We start from the raw sequence: 15,000 nt of genomic DNA on the forward strand, positions 1-15,000 counted from the left end.
GCAAGTAGGAATGGGAAAAAATTTCAGTCTCTCGATGTGCAAAACTGATAGAGACATACCCCAAGCGACTTACAGCTGTAATCGCAGCAAAAGGTGGCGCTACAAAGTATTAACTTAAGGGGGCTGAATAATTTTGCACGCCCAATTTTTCAGTTTTTGATTTGTTAAAAAAGTTTGAAATATCCAATAAATGTTGTTCCACTTCATGATTGTGTCCCACTTGTTGTTGATTCTTCACAAAAAAATACAGTTTTATATCTTTATGTTTGAAGCCTGAAATGTGGCAAAAGGTCGCAAAGTTCAAGGGGGCCGAATACTTTCGCAAGGCACTGTATATATATATATATATATATATATATAGAGAGAGAGAGAGAGAGAACAAACATCATTGTAAATACAACCCATATTTATGCTTATTTATTTTCCTTTGTGTATCTTTAACCATTTGTACATCGTTGCAACACTGTATCTTCTCTGTGTTCTTCTCTGTGTTGTGGCGCATATTTACCTTAATGGAAAACAATTTGTGCTATTTAAAAAAAAAATAACATTGATAATGCAGCAATCACCTTTCTCAGTGCCTGTGTGCGGGAATGCTTCCTCATACATCAGACACATTATATCTGACGGGGAGGAAGAGCCTCACATTAGAAGAAAATCTTCAAAGACTAGTAGTGATGTTCATGAACCAGTCGATGTGGAATAGGGAACGTCTTCAAAGTTAGACTGAATGTCTCAAACTATTGGCAACCAACAGTGTTATTATTCAGACTAGCCCTTTTCAGGTTTACAAGGATTCATTCAATGGCAGCCATTTTTTTCAAAATGACCTCAGCAGAAGACATCAACAGCAATACAACAGCAATTTTCTGAGGATAATATTCTGAGGATAAACATACCTTCCTCTTGATATCCCACTTATCGTTTTATTACCCTCTTTTTTACTATTAAGTCGAGAAGTGTCCTTCCTGTGAAATGCAGTTGTGTCAAATAACCAGAAAATGAAGAACCACCAATAACAAGCCGTACAGGTTTAAGGGGAACATTTCAAGGCATTTATATACATAGATCTCTTTATTGTCCACGTCCACAAAACCCTTGCATTTTAAAACATAACTGTGAAAAAAAAATAATCAAAAATACGGAAAAAGGAAAAGAAAGGAGATCAGAAATGAACTAACATCTATGGTTCACTCAACACAATGTACGGCATCCATATTAGGAAGTCTGTTTGCTTCACTTTCTGTTCTGTTCAGAGAAAACAATGACAAGGACTTGAGTAGAAACTCCAGAGGCTCAGCAGGACATATTGCTTTTCAGTCCCATTCTTCACTGCTCGGGGAAACACTTGATCTACTTACCAAGTACTTTTACTTCACTACAACGAAAACAAAATGGGAGGTTTTGATCGCATCGCATAACCACAAAAGAAAACGCGTTCGTATTACTGTTCTGACGCTTCATGAAACGAGCCTAGACTTCACATCTGTTGTTGTGTTTTGAGGTGTAACATAACAGGATTCCATTGATCATCATCTTCAGGTTCCATGTCCTATTGCTTTGGTGGACGCCTTGAGGATCTGTGAGGAGATCTGTTCCGGAACTTACGGTTACAGTTTGAAAATCCATTCAAGTCTTGGATCATTGTGGTCAACAAGTTCAATGCACGTCGTGGTCAGTCGTATATAATTGTCTCTACGCAGTTCTCATCGCTGGAATCTGATTTCCATTCCTGTGCCTATGTTCTACTCTCTATGTTTAACAGGGATGGGCGATTCCAGTCCTCGGGGGGCCTGATTGGTGTCACAGTTTTGTCCCAGTCCCAGCTAACACCCCTGACTCCAACATTCACCTAATCATGATGTTCAGTTTAGAATGACATTTGATTAATCAGCTGTGTTTGCTGGGGATGGAGAAAACGTGTGACACCAGTCAGGCCCCCGAGGACTGGAGTTGCCTACCCCTGTAAGTACGAGCTCTGGATTTGGTGTGTAAGATTTGCCACCACTTTCATCTGAATGGAGAGGCAAACCAATTCTTACCCTGTACAATTACAAGCACTTAGATTCAACATCTTGAACTGAACCATAAAGAACCACGAAAATAAAAAAGAAACACTTTAACATGGCAACGGTAGAAATACTGTGTATAACATACCTCCCTTTCCACTGTAAAATGTACCAAAATCCTCATGTTGGCTAGTGACCTGCTCTTATCAACTAGCACTCTGAAGCATTTTATTTACATCAACTTCTCTGTAATACATTTATATATAAATATTGCAATCTTACAATCTACAATGCACTTCCACTGTTCCCTCTGTGTGAGTGTTCATCTGAGCTGACTGAGAGCTGATGTTCCTGACTCACTGAGCTGATGTTCCTCTCTCACTGAGCTGACTGAGAGCTGATGTTCCTGTCTCACTGAGCTGATGTTCCTCTCTCACTGAGCTGACTTAGAGCTGATGTTCCTCTCTCACTGAGCTGACTGAGAGCTGATGTTCCTGTCTCACTGAGCTGATGTTCCTCTCTTACTGAGCTGATGTTCCTGTCTCACTGAGCTGATGTACCTCTCTCACTGAGCTGACTTAGAGCTGATGTTCCTCTCTCACTGAGCTGACTGAGAGCTGATGCTTCTCTCTCACTGAGCTGACTGAGAGCTGATGTTCCTGTCTCACTGAGCTGATGTTCCTCTCTCACTGAGCTGACTTAGAGCTGATGTTCCTCTCTCACTGAGCTGACTGAGAGCTGATGTTCCTCTCTCACTGAGCTGATGTTCCTCTCTCACTGAGCTGATGTTCCTCTCTCACTGAGCTGATGTTCCTCTCTCACTGAGCTGATGTTCCTGTCTCACAGAGCTGATGTTCCTCTCTCACTGAGCTGACTGAGAGCTGTAGTTCCTTTCTCACTGAGCTGACTGAGAGCTGATGTTCCTCTCTCACTGAGCTGACTGAGAGCTGATGCTCCTCTCTTTTAATGAGCTGACTGAGAGCTGATGCTCCTCTCTCACTGAGCTGACTGAGAGCTGATGTTCCTGTCTCACTGAGCTGATGTTCCTCTCTCACTGAGCTGACTTAGAGCTGATGTTCCTCTCTCACTGAGCTGACTGAGAGCTGATGTTCCTCTCTCACTGAGCTGATGTTCCTCTCTCACTGAGCTGATGTTCCTCTCTCACTGAGCTGATGTTCCTCTCTCACTGAGCTGATGTTCCTCTCTCACTGAGCTGATGTTCCTCTCTCACTGAGCTGATGTTCCTCTCTCACTGAGCTGATGTTCCTCTCTCACTGAGCTGATGTTCCTGTCTCACAGAGCTGATGTTCCTCTCTCACTGAGCTGACTGAGAGCTGTAGTTCCTCTCTCACTGAGCTGACTGAGAGCTGATGTTCCTCTCTCACTGAGCTGACTGAGAGCTGATGCTCCTCTCTATTAATGAGCTGACTGAAGGCTGATGCTCCTCTCTCACTGAGCTGACAGAGCTGATGCTCCTCTCTCACTGAGCTGACTGAGAGCTGATGCTCCTCTCTCACTGAGCTGACTGAGAGCTGATGCTCCTCTCTCACTGAGCTGACTGAGAGCTGATGCTCCTCTCTCACTGAGCTGACTGAGAGCTGATGCTCCTCTCTCACTGAGCTGACTGAGAGCTGATGTTCCTCTCTCACTGAGCTGATGTTCCGCTCACTGAGCTGACTGAGAGCTGATACTACTCTCTCACTGAACTGATGTTCCTCTCTCACTGAGCTGATGGTCCTCTCTAACTGAGCTGATGTTCCGCTCACTGAGCTGACTGAGAGCTGGTGTTCTTCTCTCACTGAGCTGACTGAGAGCTGATGCTCCTCTCTCACTGAGCTGACTGAGAGCTGATGTTCCTCTCTCACTGAGCTGACTGAGAGCTGATGCTCCTCTCTCACTGAGCTGACTGAGAGCTGGTGTTCCTCTCTCACTGAGCTGACTGAGAGCTGATGCTCCCCTCTCACTGAGCTGACTGAGAGCTGATGTTCCTCTCTCACTGAGCTGGTGTTCCTCTCTCACTGAGCTGACTTAGAGCTGATGCTCCTCCCTAACTGAGCTGACTGAGAGCTGCTGCTCCTCTCTCACTGAGCTGACTGAGAGCTGATGCTCCTCTCTCACTGAGCTGACTTAGAGCTGATGTTCCTCTCTCACTGAGCTGACTGAGAGCTGATGTTCCTCTCTCACTGAGCTGATGTTCCTCTCTCACTGAGCTGATGTTCCTCTCTCACTGAGCTGATGTTCCTCTCTCACTGAGCTGATGTTCCTCTCCACTGAGCTGATGTTCCTGTCTCACAGAGCTGATGTTCCTCTCTCACTGAGCTGACTGAGAGCTGTAGTTCCTCTCTCACTGAGCTGACTGAGAGCTGATGTTCCTATCTCACTGAGCTGACTGAGAGCTGATGCTCCTCTCTCACTGAGCTGACTGAGAGCTGATGTTCCTCTCTCTGAGCTGACTGAAGGCTGATGCTCCTCTCTCACTGAGCTGACAGAGCTGATTCTCCTCTCTCACTGAGCTGACTGAGAGCTGATGCTCCTCTCTCACTGAGCTGACTTAGAGCTGATGTTCCTCTCTCACTGAGCTGACTGAGAGCTGATGTTCCTCTCTCACTGAGCTGATGTTCCTCTCTCACTGAGCTGATGTTCCTCTCTCACTGAGCTGATGTTCCTCTCTCACTGAGCTGATGTTCCTCTCCACTGAGCTGATGTTCCTGTCTCACAGAGCTGATGTACCTCTCTCACTGAGCTGACTGAGAGCTGTAATTCCTCTCTCACTGAGCTGACTGAGAGCTGATGTTCCTATCTCACTGAGCTGACTGAGAGCTGATGCTCCTCTCTCACTGAGCTGACTGAGAGGTGATGCTCCTCTCTCTGAGCTGACTGAAGGCTGATGCTCCTCTCTCACTGAGCTGAGAGCTGATGCTCCTCTCTCACTGAGCTGACTGAGAGCTGATGCTCCTCTCTCACTGAGCTGACTGAGAGCTGATGCTCCTCTCTCACTGAACTGACTGAGAGCTGATGCTCCTCTCTCACTGAGCTGACTGAGAGCTGATGTTCCTCTCTCACTGAGCTGACTGAGAGCTGATGTTCCTCTCTCACAGAGCTGACTGAGAGCTGATGTTCCTCTCTCACTGAGCTGACTGAGAGCTGATGCTCCTCTCTCACTGAGCTTACTGAGAGCTGATGTTCCTCTCTCACTGAGCTGATGTTCCGCTCACTGAGCTGACTGAGAGCTGATGCTCCTCTCTCACTGAGCTGACTGAGAGCTGATGTTCCTCTCTCACTGAGCTGATGTTCCTCTCTCACTGAGCTGATGTTCCTCTCTTACTGAGCTGATGTTCCTGTCTCACTGAGCTGATGTACCTCTCTCACTGAGCTGACTTAGAGCTGATGTTCCTCTCTCACTGAGCTGACTGAGAGCTGATGCTTCTCTCTCACTGAGCTGACTGAGAGCTGATGTTCCTGTCTCACTGAGCTGATGTTCCTCTCTCACTGAGCTGACTTAGAGCTGATGTTCCTCTCTCACTGAGCTGACTGAGAGCTGATGTTCCTCTCTCACTGAGCTGATGTTCCTCTCTCACTGAGCTGATGTTCCTCTCTCACTGAGCTGATGTTCCTCTCTCACTGAGCTGATGTTCCTGTCTCACAGAGCTGATGTTCCTCTCTCACTGAGCTGACTGAGAGCTGTAGTTCCTTTCTCACTGAGCTGACTGAGAGCTGATGTTCCTCTCTCACTGAGCTGACTGAGAGCTGATGCTCCTCTCTTTTAATGAGCTGACTGAGAGCTGATGCTCCTCTCTCACTGAGCTGACTGAGAGCTGATGTTCCTGTCTCACTGAGCTGATGTTCCTCTCTCACTGAGCTGACTTAGAGCTGATGTTCCTCTCTCACTGAGCTGACTGAGAGCTGATGTTCCTCTCTCACTGAGCTGATGTTCCTCTCTCACTGAGCTGATGTTCCTCTCTCACTGAGCTGATGTTCCTCTCTCACTGAGCTGATGTTCCTCTCTCACTGAGCTGATGTTCCTCTCTCACTGAGCTGATGTTCCTCTCTCACTGAGCTGATGTTCCTCTCTCACTGAGCTGATGTTCCTGTCTCACAGAGCTGATGTTCCTCTCTCACTGAGCTGACTGAGAGCTGTAGTTCCTCTCTCACTGAGCTGACTGAGAGCTGATGTTCCTCTCTCACTGAGCTGACTGAGAGCTGATGCTCCTCTCTATTAATGAGCTGACTGAAGGCTGATGCTCCTCTCTCACTGAGCTGACAGAGCTGATGCTCCTCTCTCACTGAGCTGACTGAGAGCTGATGCTCCTCTCTCACTGAGCTGACTGAGAGCTGATGCTCCTCTCTCACTGAGCTGACTGAGAGCTGATGCTCCTCTCTCACTGAGCTGACTGAGAGCTGATGCTCCTCTCTCACTGAGCTGACTGAGAGCTGATACTACTCTCTCACTGAACTGATGTTCCTCTCTCACTGAGCTGATGGTCCTCTCTAACTGAGCTGACTGAGAGCTGATGTTCCTCTCTCACTGAGCTGATGTTCCGCTCACTGAGCTGACTGAGAGCTGATACTACTCTCTCACTGAACTGATGTTCCTCTCTCACTGAGCTGATGGTCCTCTCTAACTGAGCTGATGTTCCGCTCACTGAGCTGACTGAGAGCTGGTGTTCTTCTCTCACTGAGCTGACTGAGAGCTGATGCTCCTCTCTCACTGAGCTGACTGAGAGCTGATGTTCCTCTCTCACTGAGCTGACTGAGAGCTGATGCTCCTCTCTCACTGAGCTGACTGAGAGCTGGTGTTCCTCTCTCACTGAGCTGACTGAGAGCTGATGCTCCCCTCTCACTGAGCTGACTGAGAGCTGATGTTCCTCTCTCACTGAGCTGGTGTTCCTCTCTCACTGAGCTGACTTAGAGCTGATGCTCCTCCCTAACTGAGCTGACTGAGAGCTGCTGCTCCTCTCTCACTGAGCTGACTGAGAGCTGATGCTCCTCTCTCACTGAGCTGACTTAGAGCTGATGTTCCTCTCTCACTGAGCTGACTGAGAGCTGATGTTCCTCTCTCACTGAGCTGATGTTCCTCTCTCACTGAGCTGATGTTCCTCTCTCACTGAGCTGATGTTCCTCTCTCACTGAGCTGATGTTCCTCTCCACTGAGCTGATGTTCCTGTCTCACAGAGCTGATGTTCCTCTCTCACTGAGCTGACTGAGAGCTGTAGTTCCTCTCTCACTGAGCTGACTGAGAGCTGATGTTCCTATCTCACTGAGCTGACTGAGAGCTGATGCTCCTCTCTCACTGAGCTGACTGAGAGCTGATGTTCCTCTCTCTGAGCTGACTGAAGGCTGATGCTCCTCTCTCACTGAGCTGACAGAGCTGATTCTCCTCTCTCACTGAGCTGACTGAGAGCTGATGCTCCTCTCTCACTGAGCTGACTTAGAGCTGATGTTCCTCTCTCACTGAGCTGACTGAGAGCTGATGTTCCTCTCTCACTGAGCTGATGTTCCTCTCTCACTGAGCTGATGTTCCTCTCTCACTGAGCTGATGTTCCTCTCTCACTGAGCTGATGTTCCTCTCCACTGAGCTGATGTTCCTGTCTCACAGAGCTGATGTACCTCTCTCACTGAGCTGACTGAGAGCTGTAATTCCTCTCTCACTGAGCTGACTGAGAGCTGATGTTCCTATCTCACTGAGCTGACTGAGAGCTGATGCTCCTCTCTCACTGAGCTGACTGAGAGGTGATGCTCCTCTCTCTGAGCTGACTGAAGGCTGATGCTCCTCTCTCACTGAGCTGAGAGCTGATGCTCCTCTCTCACTGAGCTGACTGAGAGCTGATGCTCCTCTTTTACTGAGCTGACTGAGAGCTGATGCTCCTCTCTCACTGAACTGACTGAGAGCTGATGCTCCTCTCTCACTGAGCTGACTGAGAGCTGATGTTCCTCTCTCACTGAGCTGACTGAGAGCTGATGTTCCTCTCTCACAGAGCTGACTGAGAGCTGATGTTCCTCTCTCACTGAGCTGACTGAGAGCTGATGCTCCTCTCTCACTGAGCTTACTGAGAGCTGATGTTCCTCTCTCACTGAGCTGATGTTCCGCTCACTGAGCTGACTGAGAGCTGATGCTCCTCTCTCACTGAGCTGACTGAGAGCTGATGTTCCTCTCTCACTGAGCTGACAGAGCTGATGCTCCTCTCTCACTGAGCTGACTGAGAGCTGGTGTTCATCTCTCACTGAGCTGACTGAGAGCTGATGCTCCTCTCTCACTGAGCTGACTGAGAGCTGATGTTCCTCTCTCACTGAGCTGGTGTTCCTCTCTCACTGAGCTGACTGAGAGCTGATGCTCCTCCCTCACTGAGCTGATACTCCTCTCTCACTGAGCTGACAGAGCTGATGCTCCTCTCTCACTGAGCTGACTAAGAGCTGGTGCTCGTCTCTCACTGAGCTGACTGAGAGCTGATACTCCTCTCTCACTGAGCTGACTGAGAGCTGATACTCCTCTCTCAATGAGCTGACTGAGAGCTGATACTCCTCTCTCACTGAGTTGATGTACCTCTCTCACTGATCTGACTGAGAGCTGATGCTCCTCTCTCACTGAGCTGACTGAGAGCTGATGCTCCTCTCTCACTGAGCTGACTGAGAGCTGATGCTCCTCTCTCACTGAGCTGACTGAGAGCTGATGCTCCTCTCTCACTGAGCTGACTGAGAGCTGATGCTCCTCTCTCACCGAGCTGACTGAGAGCTGATACTCCTCTCTCACTGAGCTGATGCTCCTCTCTCACTGAGCTGAATGAGAGCTGATGCTCCTCTCTCGCTCTCCTTGCTGACCATCAAATAAATTAAACAACAGGGGAAGGGAACGACAGATCTTTCACATTTTTCAAAATCAAACATAAGAATCTGTCAGATGAGGAAGAAACATGGGGGTGGGGTCGGTTAATGTACCAATGTTCATAAATGCACAGCCTGACAAAAATGTATGGGGGGGGGGGACACAACAACATACTCTGATGGACATGACACTCCACTGTCGCAGGTCCTGTTAGGGTTCTGTAGTGTACTGAACACCACAGAGTCTCTGGTGTTTGTAGTCCTACAGGACATAGTTTACATTAGATCCCATCCTCAGTCGTACATCCACATCCAGGGTTTGGAAAGCCCTGTCTTGCTCTGTGGAGGTCCCCGGCCTGTTGTGCAGTCTTTGCATTCCTGTCCAGATACAAGGTACAAGAGGCCAGGGTCAGGCTAGTTTAGACTAACAGGAGAACAACCTCCATTGGCTACTTTCAGTTTCTGTCCATTGTGCAAGTGAATACCTTTGTCTTGGAGTCTTGGAATAACATTTTTTTCCCAGACTCCCCTATTAGAACTCAGAATTCCAGAACAATGCGTTGATTGGGGAAACTACAGAGTTGTCCTCACACTGTCCAAATCACACTCTCTACACTTGGCTTCGTATACATGTCGTTGTTGTTGTGACATAGTTTAAAAAAATATTGTTTCACACAGGTTGTGTGCGCTGATGATGACAACTTCAGGGTTCAAGGGTTAGAGCCAGATAGTACTGTGTTGTTGTGCATTTACTCTGAGTAGGAGGACATAATCCCAAGAGAAAAGAAGGAGCACGGACTTCCAGAAATTCACAGTTCAAAAAATGACCTTTACAGTATCTCCTGGCAATTGAGAATTGAGAGTATTGACAGCACAGGCTGTTGTGTAAGACTGGTATGCCAACATATGTCATATTCATTTTCTGAAATATGACAATTATATTCTAAATTGCCATGATGCAAGGTTTAATTGCCATGTCTGCGAGGCAAAACAATTTCACAATACATAATATAATTTGTATGTGTATTACTTCAGACCTAAACAAATGTTGTTATAAATATATAAAGACGATTACAATGAAATAAATCAATTTCTGACTCAGGAATCACTTACATGGTAGGCTAATTCTATGTGACTCTGTAGTTCATGTCTGTTCATTTGCACTGCTGTCTGACCACATATTTGTTCAATATGTCCTCAGAGCTAATGTTCTCTGTGAATTTACACTGCCCATATATCTTCACTCTCTAGCTTTACTGTCTAGAACCATTTGCAACCCTCTCTTCCTTCTTTGTTCTATTCTTTCTCTACCCACCCTCTGTCGTCTCTTCCTGGTCACTCTCTACCCACCCTCTGTCGTCTCTTCCTGGTCACTCTCTACCCACCCTCTGTCGTCTCTTCCTGGACACTCTCTACCCAGCCTCTGTCGTCTCTTCCTGGTCACCTTCTCTCCTGTCCCCTGTCCTTCCCCATACCGACCCTCTGTCGTCTCTTCCTGGTCACTCTCTACCCACCCTCTGTCGTCTCTTCCTGGTCACTCTCTACCCACCCTCTGTCGTCTCTTCCTGGTCACTCTCTACCCACCCTCTGTCGTCTCTTCCTGGCCACTCTCTACCCACCCTCTGTCGTCTCTTCCTGGTCACTCTCTACCCACCCTCTGTCGTCTCTTCCTAGTCACTCTCTACCCACCCTCTGTCGTCTCTTCCTGGTCACTCTCTACCCACCCTCTGTCGTCTCTTCCTGGTCACTCTCTACCCACCCTCTGTCGTCTCTTCCTGGACACTCTCTACCCAGCCTCTGTCGTCTCTTCCTGGTCACCTTCTCTCCTGTCCCCTGTCCTTCCCCATACCGACCCTCTGTCCTCTCTTCCTGGTCACTCTCTACCCAGCCTCTGTCCTCTCTTCCTGGTCACTCTCTACCCAGCCTCTGTCCTCTCTTCCTGGTCACTCTCTACCCAGCCTCTGTTGTCTCTTCCTGGTCACCTTATCCCCTGTCCTTCCCCATACCAACCATCTGTCCTCTCTTCCTGGTCACCTTCTCTCCTATCCCCTGTCCTTCCCCATACCGACCCTCTGTCCTCTCTTCCTGGTCACCTTCTCTCCTATCCCCTGTCCTTCTCTCTACCCACCTCTCTCTTCTCTCTACCCACCTCTCTCTTCTCTCTACCCACCTCTCTCTCTCTTTCTCTCTCTTTCTCTCTCTCTCTCTCTCTCTCTCTCTCTCTCTCTCTCTCTCTCTCTCTCTCTCTCTCTCTCTCTCTCACAGATTGTCTTGTAGCCTCTCCATGTAGGTTCTGATCTCTGCCGATGGACCCAGGTCCATGTCCTGGCACACCCACTTGATATCGTCCTCGTTGCCAATGAGGATGGAGTTAGTGTAGGGCCCCCCATCGTCAGGCAGCACTGTGGCGAAGGAAGTGAACTTAACCCGCTTGCGCTTGGCAGCACTGGGGGAGTTGTTGAGAGGCTCTGCCTTGCCTGCCGGATCCTTGCCGGCGCACTGCCGGGGCTCCGAGAGGGAGCGGGGGAGGGTCTGACCATGGGTGGAGGTCCTCTGCACCTCCACATTACCCCCTCCGTTGAGCAGATACTTGCTCTCCTCGTAGCCCTCACTCCGATCAATGATGGTGGTGCACTCGTCCTGGTGCGGCGACTGGCGCTGGTCACTGTGGTGTTCCAGCAGGTCGGCCTCGTTGCCCAGCCACACCCAGTCGTGGGCGTGGTTCATGTTGCCTTGCTCCAGCGCGGGCAGCTGCTTGTGACGGTAGCGGAAGGCAAAGCTCACACAGTTGATGAGGAACACCAGGATGGCCAGGCAGAAGACCCCCAGCAGGGCGTACATGCCGATCTCCAGGTCGGATAAGCCCCGGAGGGTCTGAGACAGGTCGCTCTCCGCGCCTCCCGGTACGTCCACCTGGGCAGGGAAGCTGGTGTAGTCCACGGGGGCGTTCTGGCCCCCTGTCCCCCGGTTGTTGCCCCCACTGCTTTGCTTGTTGCCTCCAGCCCGGTGGGTGACTGCGGTCTTAGTGGTGGTGCTAGTCTTCCTCATGGCGCCCTCCTCACGGTCTGAAGCAGCGTTGGTGTGCTTCCAGCCGTCCGATCCAGCCTTGTCTCCCTCCAGGCCCTTCTGTCTCTGGTCGCTGGTGCTGTTATCCAGCCCGCCCTCTCCCTCGTCCTGGCCCCTCAGCTCCACGTCGTTCTGGCCAAACTTGACCCTGACGCTGCCCACACCCATACCCAGGACACTCTTCCTCTTAGACTTCTGGCAGGTCTCGGAGATGACCATCTCCACTCGGACCAGCGGTCCCTGGCCCTCACCCTCGGCCACCACCACGGGCCAGCGCAGTGGCTGCTCCTGATAGGTGGACACCACCGCCTCATCCAGGGAGGTGGCGCTCAGCGTGAAGTCTCTGGGGTCGTAGATGTCGAGGGGAGTTACAGAGCCGTCACTGTACTGGATCCAGGCGCTGATGACAGCTTCCTGTGTGGGTTGGAGAAGCAGAGGAAGCCAAAGGAAAATAAAACAAAAGAGAGACAGAAAGAGAGAGAGAGAGAGAGAGAGAGAGAGAGAGAGAGAGAGAGAGAGAGAGAGAGAGAGACAGAGAGAGAGATGGAGAGAGAGAGAGACAGAGAGAGAGAGACAGAGAGAGAGAGAGAGACAGAGAGAAAGAGAGACAGAGAGAGAGTGACAGAGAGAGAGACAAGAGACAGACAAGAGACAGACAAGAGAGAGAGAGACAGAGAGAGAAAGACAAGACAGAGTGAGTCACTACGACCCAGGCTCCGTTTTTCTCTTGTCCTTGGCAGCTAAAAGCCATCTCAATCTCAATGGAATGGATGGCCTCAGCCTCTATTAGGCCTGACAATAACATGGGAAAATATTCTGGCAAGTAACTGAATTTGGGTTGTTAAACATTCTATACAATTGTGTGATTTATAACAAAGCAAAGCCAAAAGTGTTTGTCTTCCCTCACACCTCATTAAAGTATTAATTTACACCTATAAAAGTGAAAACTCCATTACTTTTTAATCCAGAAAGAATTCTTTAATTAGTCAGTTACAACTAAACCATCCCAGAAAAGTAATTAAGCGTCTATGTTGGAAACAACAACTTACCCCCCCCCCCCCCCTTGACAACAGAGAGATAAATAGAAACTAAGCAATACATAAGGAACTGCAGGTTAATAACAATTACTGTTTAATGCCAATTAAAATAAAACCCTGAGATATAATTACCCAAGGCCACATGCATATAGTACACTGTAGATCAGTATACACAGTACAGGTATATGTTTTCACCAGAGAATGAAAATAAAACCCTGAGATTTAATTACCCAAGGCCACATGCATGTAGTACACTGTAGATCAGTATACACAGTACAGGTATATGTTTTCACCAGAGAATGAAAATAAAACCCTGAGATATAATTACCCAAGGCCACGTGCATATAGTACACTGTAGATCAGTATACACAGTACAGGTATATGTTTTCACCAGAGAAACTACAGAGACATGAGCATCATAGATTGAGAAGGATGTTTTTTCCTTTGATATTTTCACTGGAAGATGTGCCTGAGGTCTAAGCGAAATTATTTTGGATTACATTTTCAAACTACTAGAGAATGTTTAATTCATTCATTCATCGTTTAACCTGAGGCATATGTGCAGTATGTCTGTGCACAAAGTGGGTATGTGCCCTGTATTTATACAGTAGTATTGTATCTATTGGCTCAGTGCTGCGTATTACATGTATATACAGTACAGTCACAAATCCTGCTCTGAGAAAATTTTATTTTACATTTTTGATCAATTGAAAAGGGCCTTGGCATTCTCTGAATATAACAACAATGTTTTTCTTGACTCAACATTCGTTGTGTGTGTGTGTGTGAGTGTGTGTGTGTGTATGGGAGGGTTACGTTTGTGTGTGTGTGAACATCTGCACACACATGCATGAGCTAAAACACACACACAAATGTTTGTTTTACTATCCTTGTAGGGACCAAGTAATTGATTCCCATTCAAAATCCGATTTTACCTAACCCTTAAACCTAACTTTAACCCTAACCTTTTACCCAAACCCCTAACAATAACCCTAAGCCGTGTGTGTGTGGTGACCTGTTTGGGGCTGTGCAGCAGGTCCTGGGCGGTAGTGGTCAGTGTGTGTGTGTGTGTGTGTGTGTGTGTGTGTGTGTGTGTGTGTGTGTGTGTGTGTGTGTGTGTGTGTGTGTGTGTAGTGACCTGTTTGGGGCTGTGCAGCAGGTCCTGGGCGGTAGTGGTCAGTGCGATGGCCTGGTTGCTGCCTGACTGCATGTTCATGGTTATAGACGCTACCAGCTGGACCCCCAGGTCTGTGATGGTCACCTTGTCATCTTTCACCGTTAAGGTCTTCTCTGCCAGGATAGAGTCGGACAAAGGGGACAGGACCTAGCAACCACAACAACAAAAAACAACCACACTGGTTATATTGTTTTACATGGAGAGAAATTTAGAATTGATTGTGTTATTTTTCATGTTTTTTTTGGTAAATATTTTCTTATCTCTTCTTGAACTGCACTGTTGGTTAAGGGCTTGTAAGTCAGCACTTCACGGTTAGGTCTACACTTGTTGTATTCAGCGCATGTGACACAGTTTGATTTGATTTGGATACCACTGTAAGAGGTTAGCGTCCCCATCTACAGCAAGTCAGCTGGTGTCGGCGTGGTTTAGAATACGGCCCCAAACTCTCTGTCTAGCTTTACCAGTATCTCTTCTCTGTCTAGCTTTACCAGTATCTCTTCTCTGTCTAGCTTTACCAGTATCTCTTCTCTGTCTAGCTTTACCAGTATCTCTTCTCTGTCCAATGAAATACAACATTCTTTAAAATATATATTTTTTAAATTACAACTACAGCACAAAATGTGATATTTTGTGTAGAAAAATGTATGCAAAGAAATACTGTGGGTTCTCATCAGTTTGCAGGGGGTTCTCTTCAGACTGCAGGGGGTTCTCTTCAGACTGCAGGGGGTTCTATTCAGACTGCAGGGGGTTCTCATCAGACTGCAGGGGGTTCTATTCAGACTGCAGGGGGTTCTATTCAGACTGCAGGGGGTTCTCATCAGACTGCAGGGGGTTCTATTCAGACTGCAGGGGGTTCTCATCAGGCTGCAGGGGGTTCTCTTCAGACTGCAGGGGG

At 48.0% G+C, this 15,000-nt stretch overlaps 1 protein-coding gene and 1 long non-coding RNA gene across 2 annotated transcripts in view; both read right to left on the minus strand.

The window, feature by feature from the left end:
• Window positions 1-1,028: 1,028 nt before the first annotated feature.
• Window positions 1,029-3,174, minus strand: LOC118964839. The gene is made up of 2 exons (XR_005052010.1): window positions 2,570-3,174; window positions 1,029-2,525 (listed from the first exon to the last, which is right to left on the minus strand). It is a non-coding gene; the product is annotated as an uncharacterized LOC118964839 (long non-coding RNA).
• A 7,802-nt stretch (window positions 3,175-10,976) lies between these two features.
• The window catches only part of si:dkey-215k6.1 (transmembrane protein 132C), a 442,562-nt gene continuing 438,538 nt past the window's right edge, over window positions 10,977-15,000 (minus strand). The window contains exons 8-9 of the mRNA XM_036979350.1: window positions 14,067-14,252; window positions 10,977-12,308 (exon numbers count right to left, since the gene is read on the minus strand). Of these exons, the coding sequence (XP_036835245.1) occupies window positions 11,088-12,308; window positions 14,067-14,252 (1,407 nt within the window). The 3' untranslated portion in view covers window positions 10,977-11,087. The remainder of the gene's footprint in view (window positions 12,309-14,066; window positions 14,253-15,000) is intronic.

Source organism: Oncorhynchus mykiss, chromosome 6 (genome assembly GCF_013265735.2).
Source record: "Oncorhynchus mykiss isolate Arlee chromosome 6, USDA_OmykA_1.1, whole genome shotgun sequence".
NCBI classification, from domain to species: domain Eukaryota; kingdom Metazoa; phylum Chordata; class Actinopteri; order Salmoniformes; family Salmonidae; genus Oncorhynchus; species Oncorhynchus mykiss.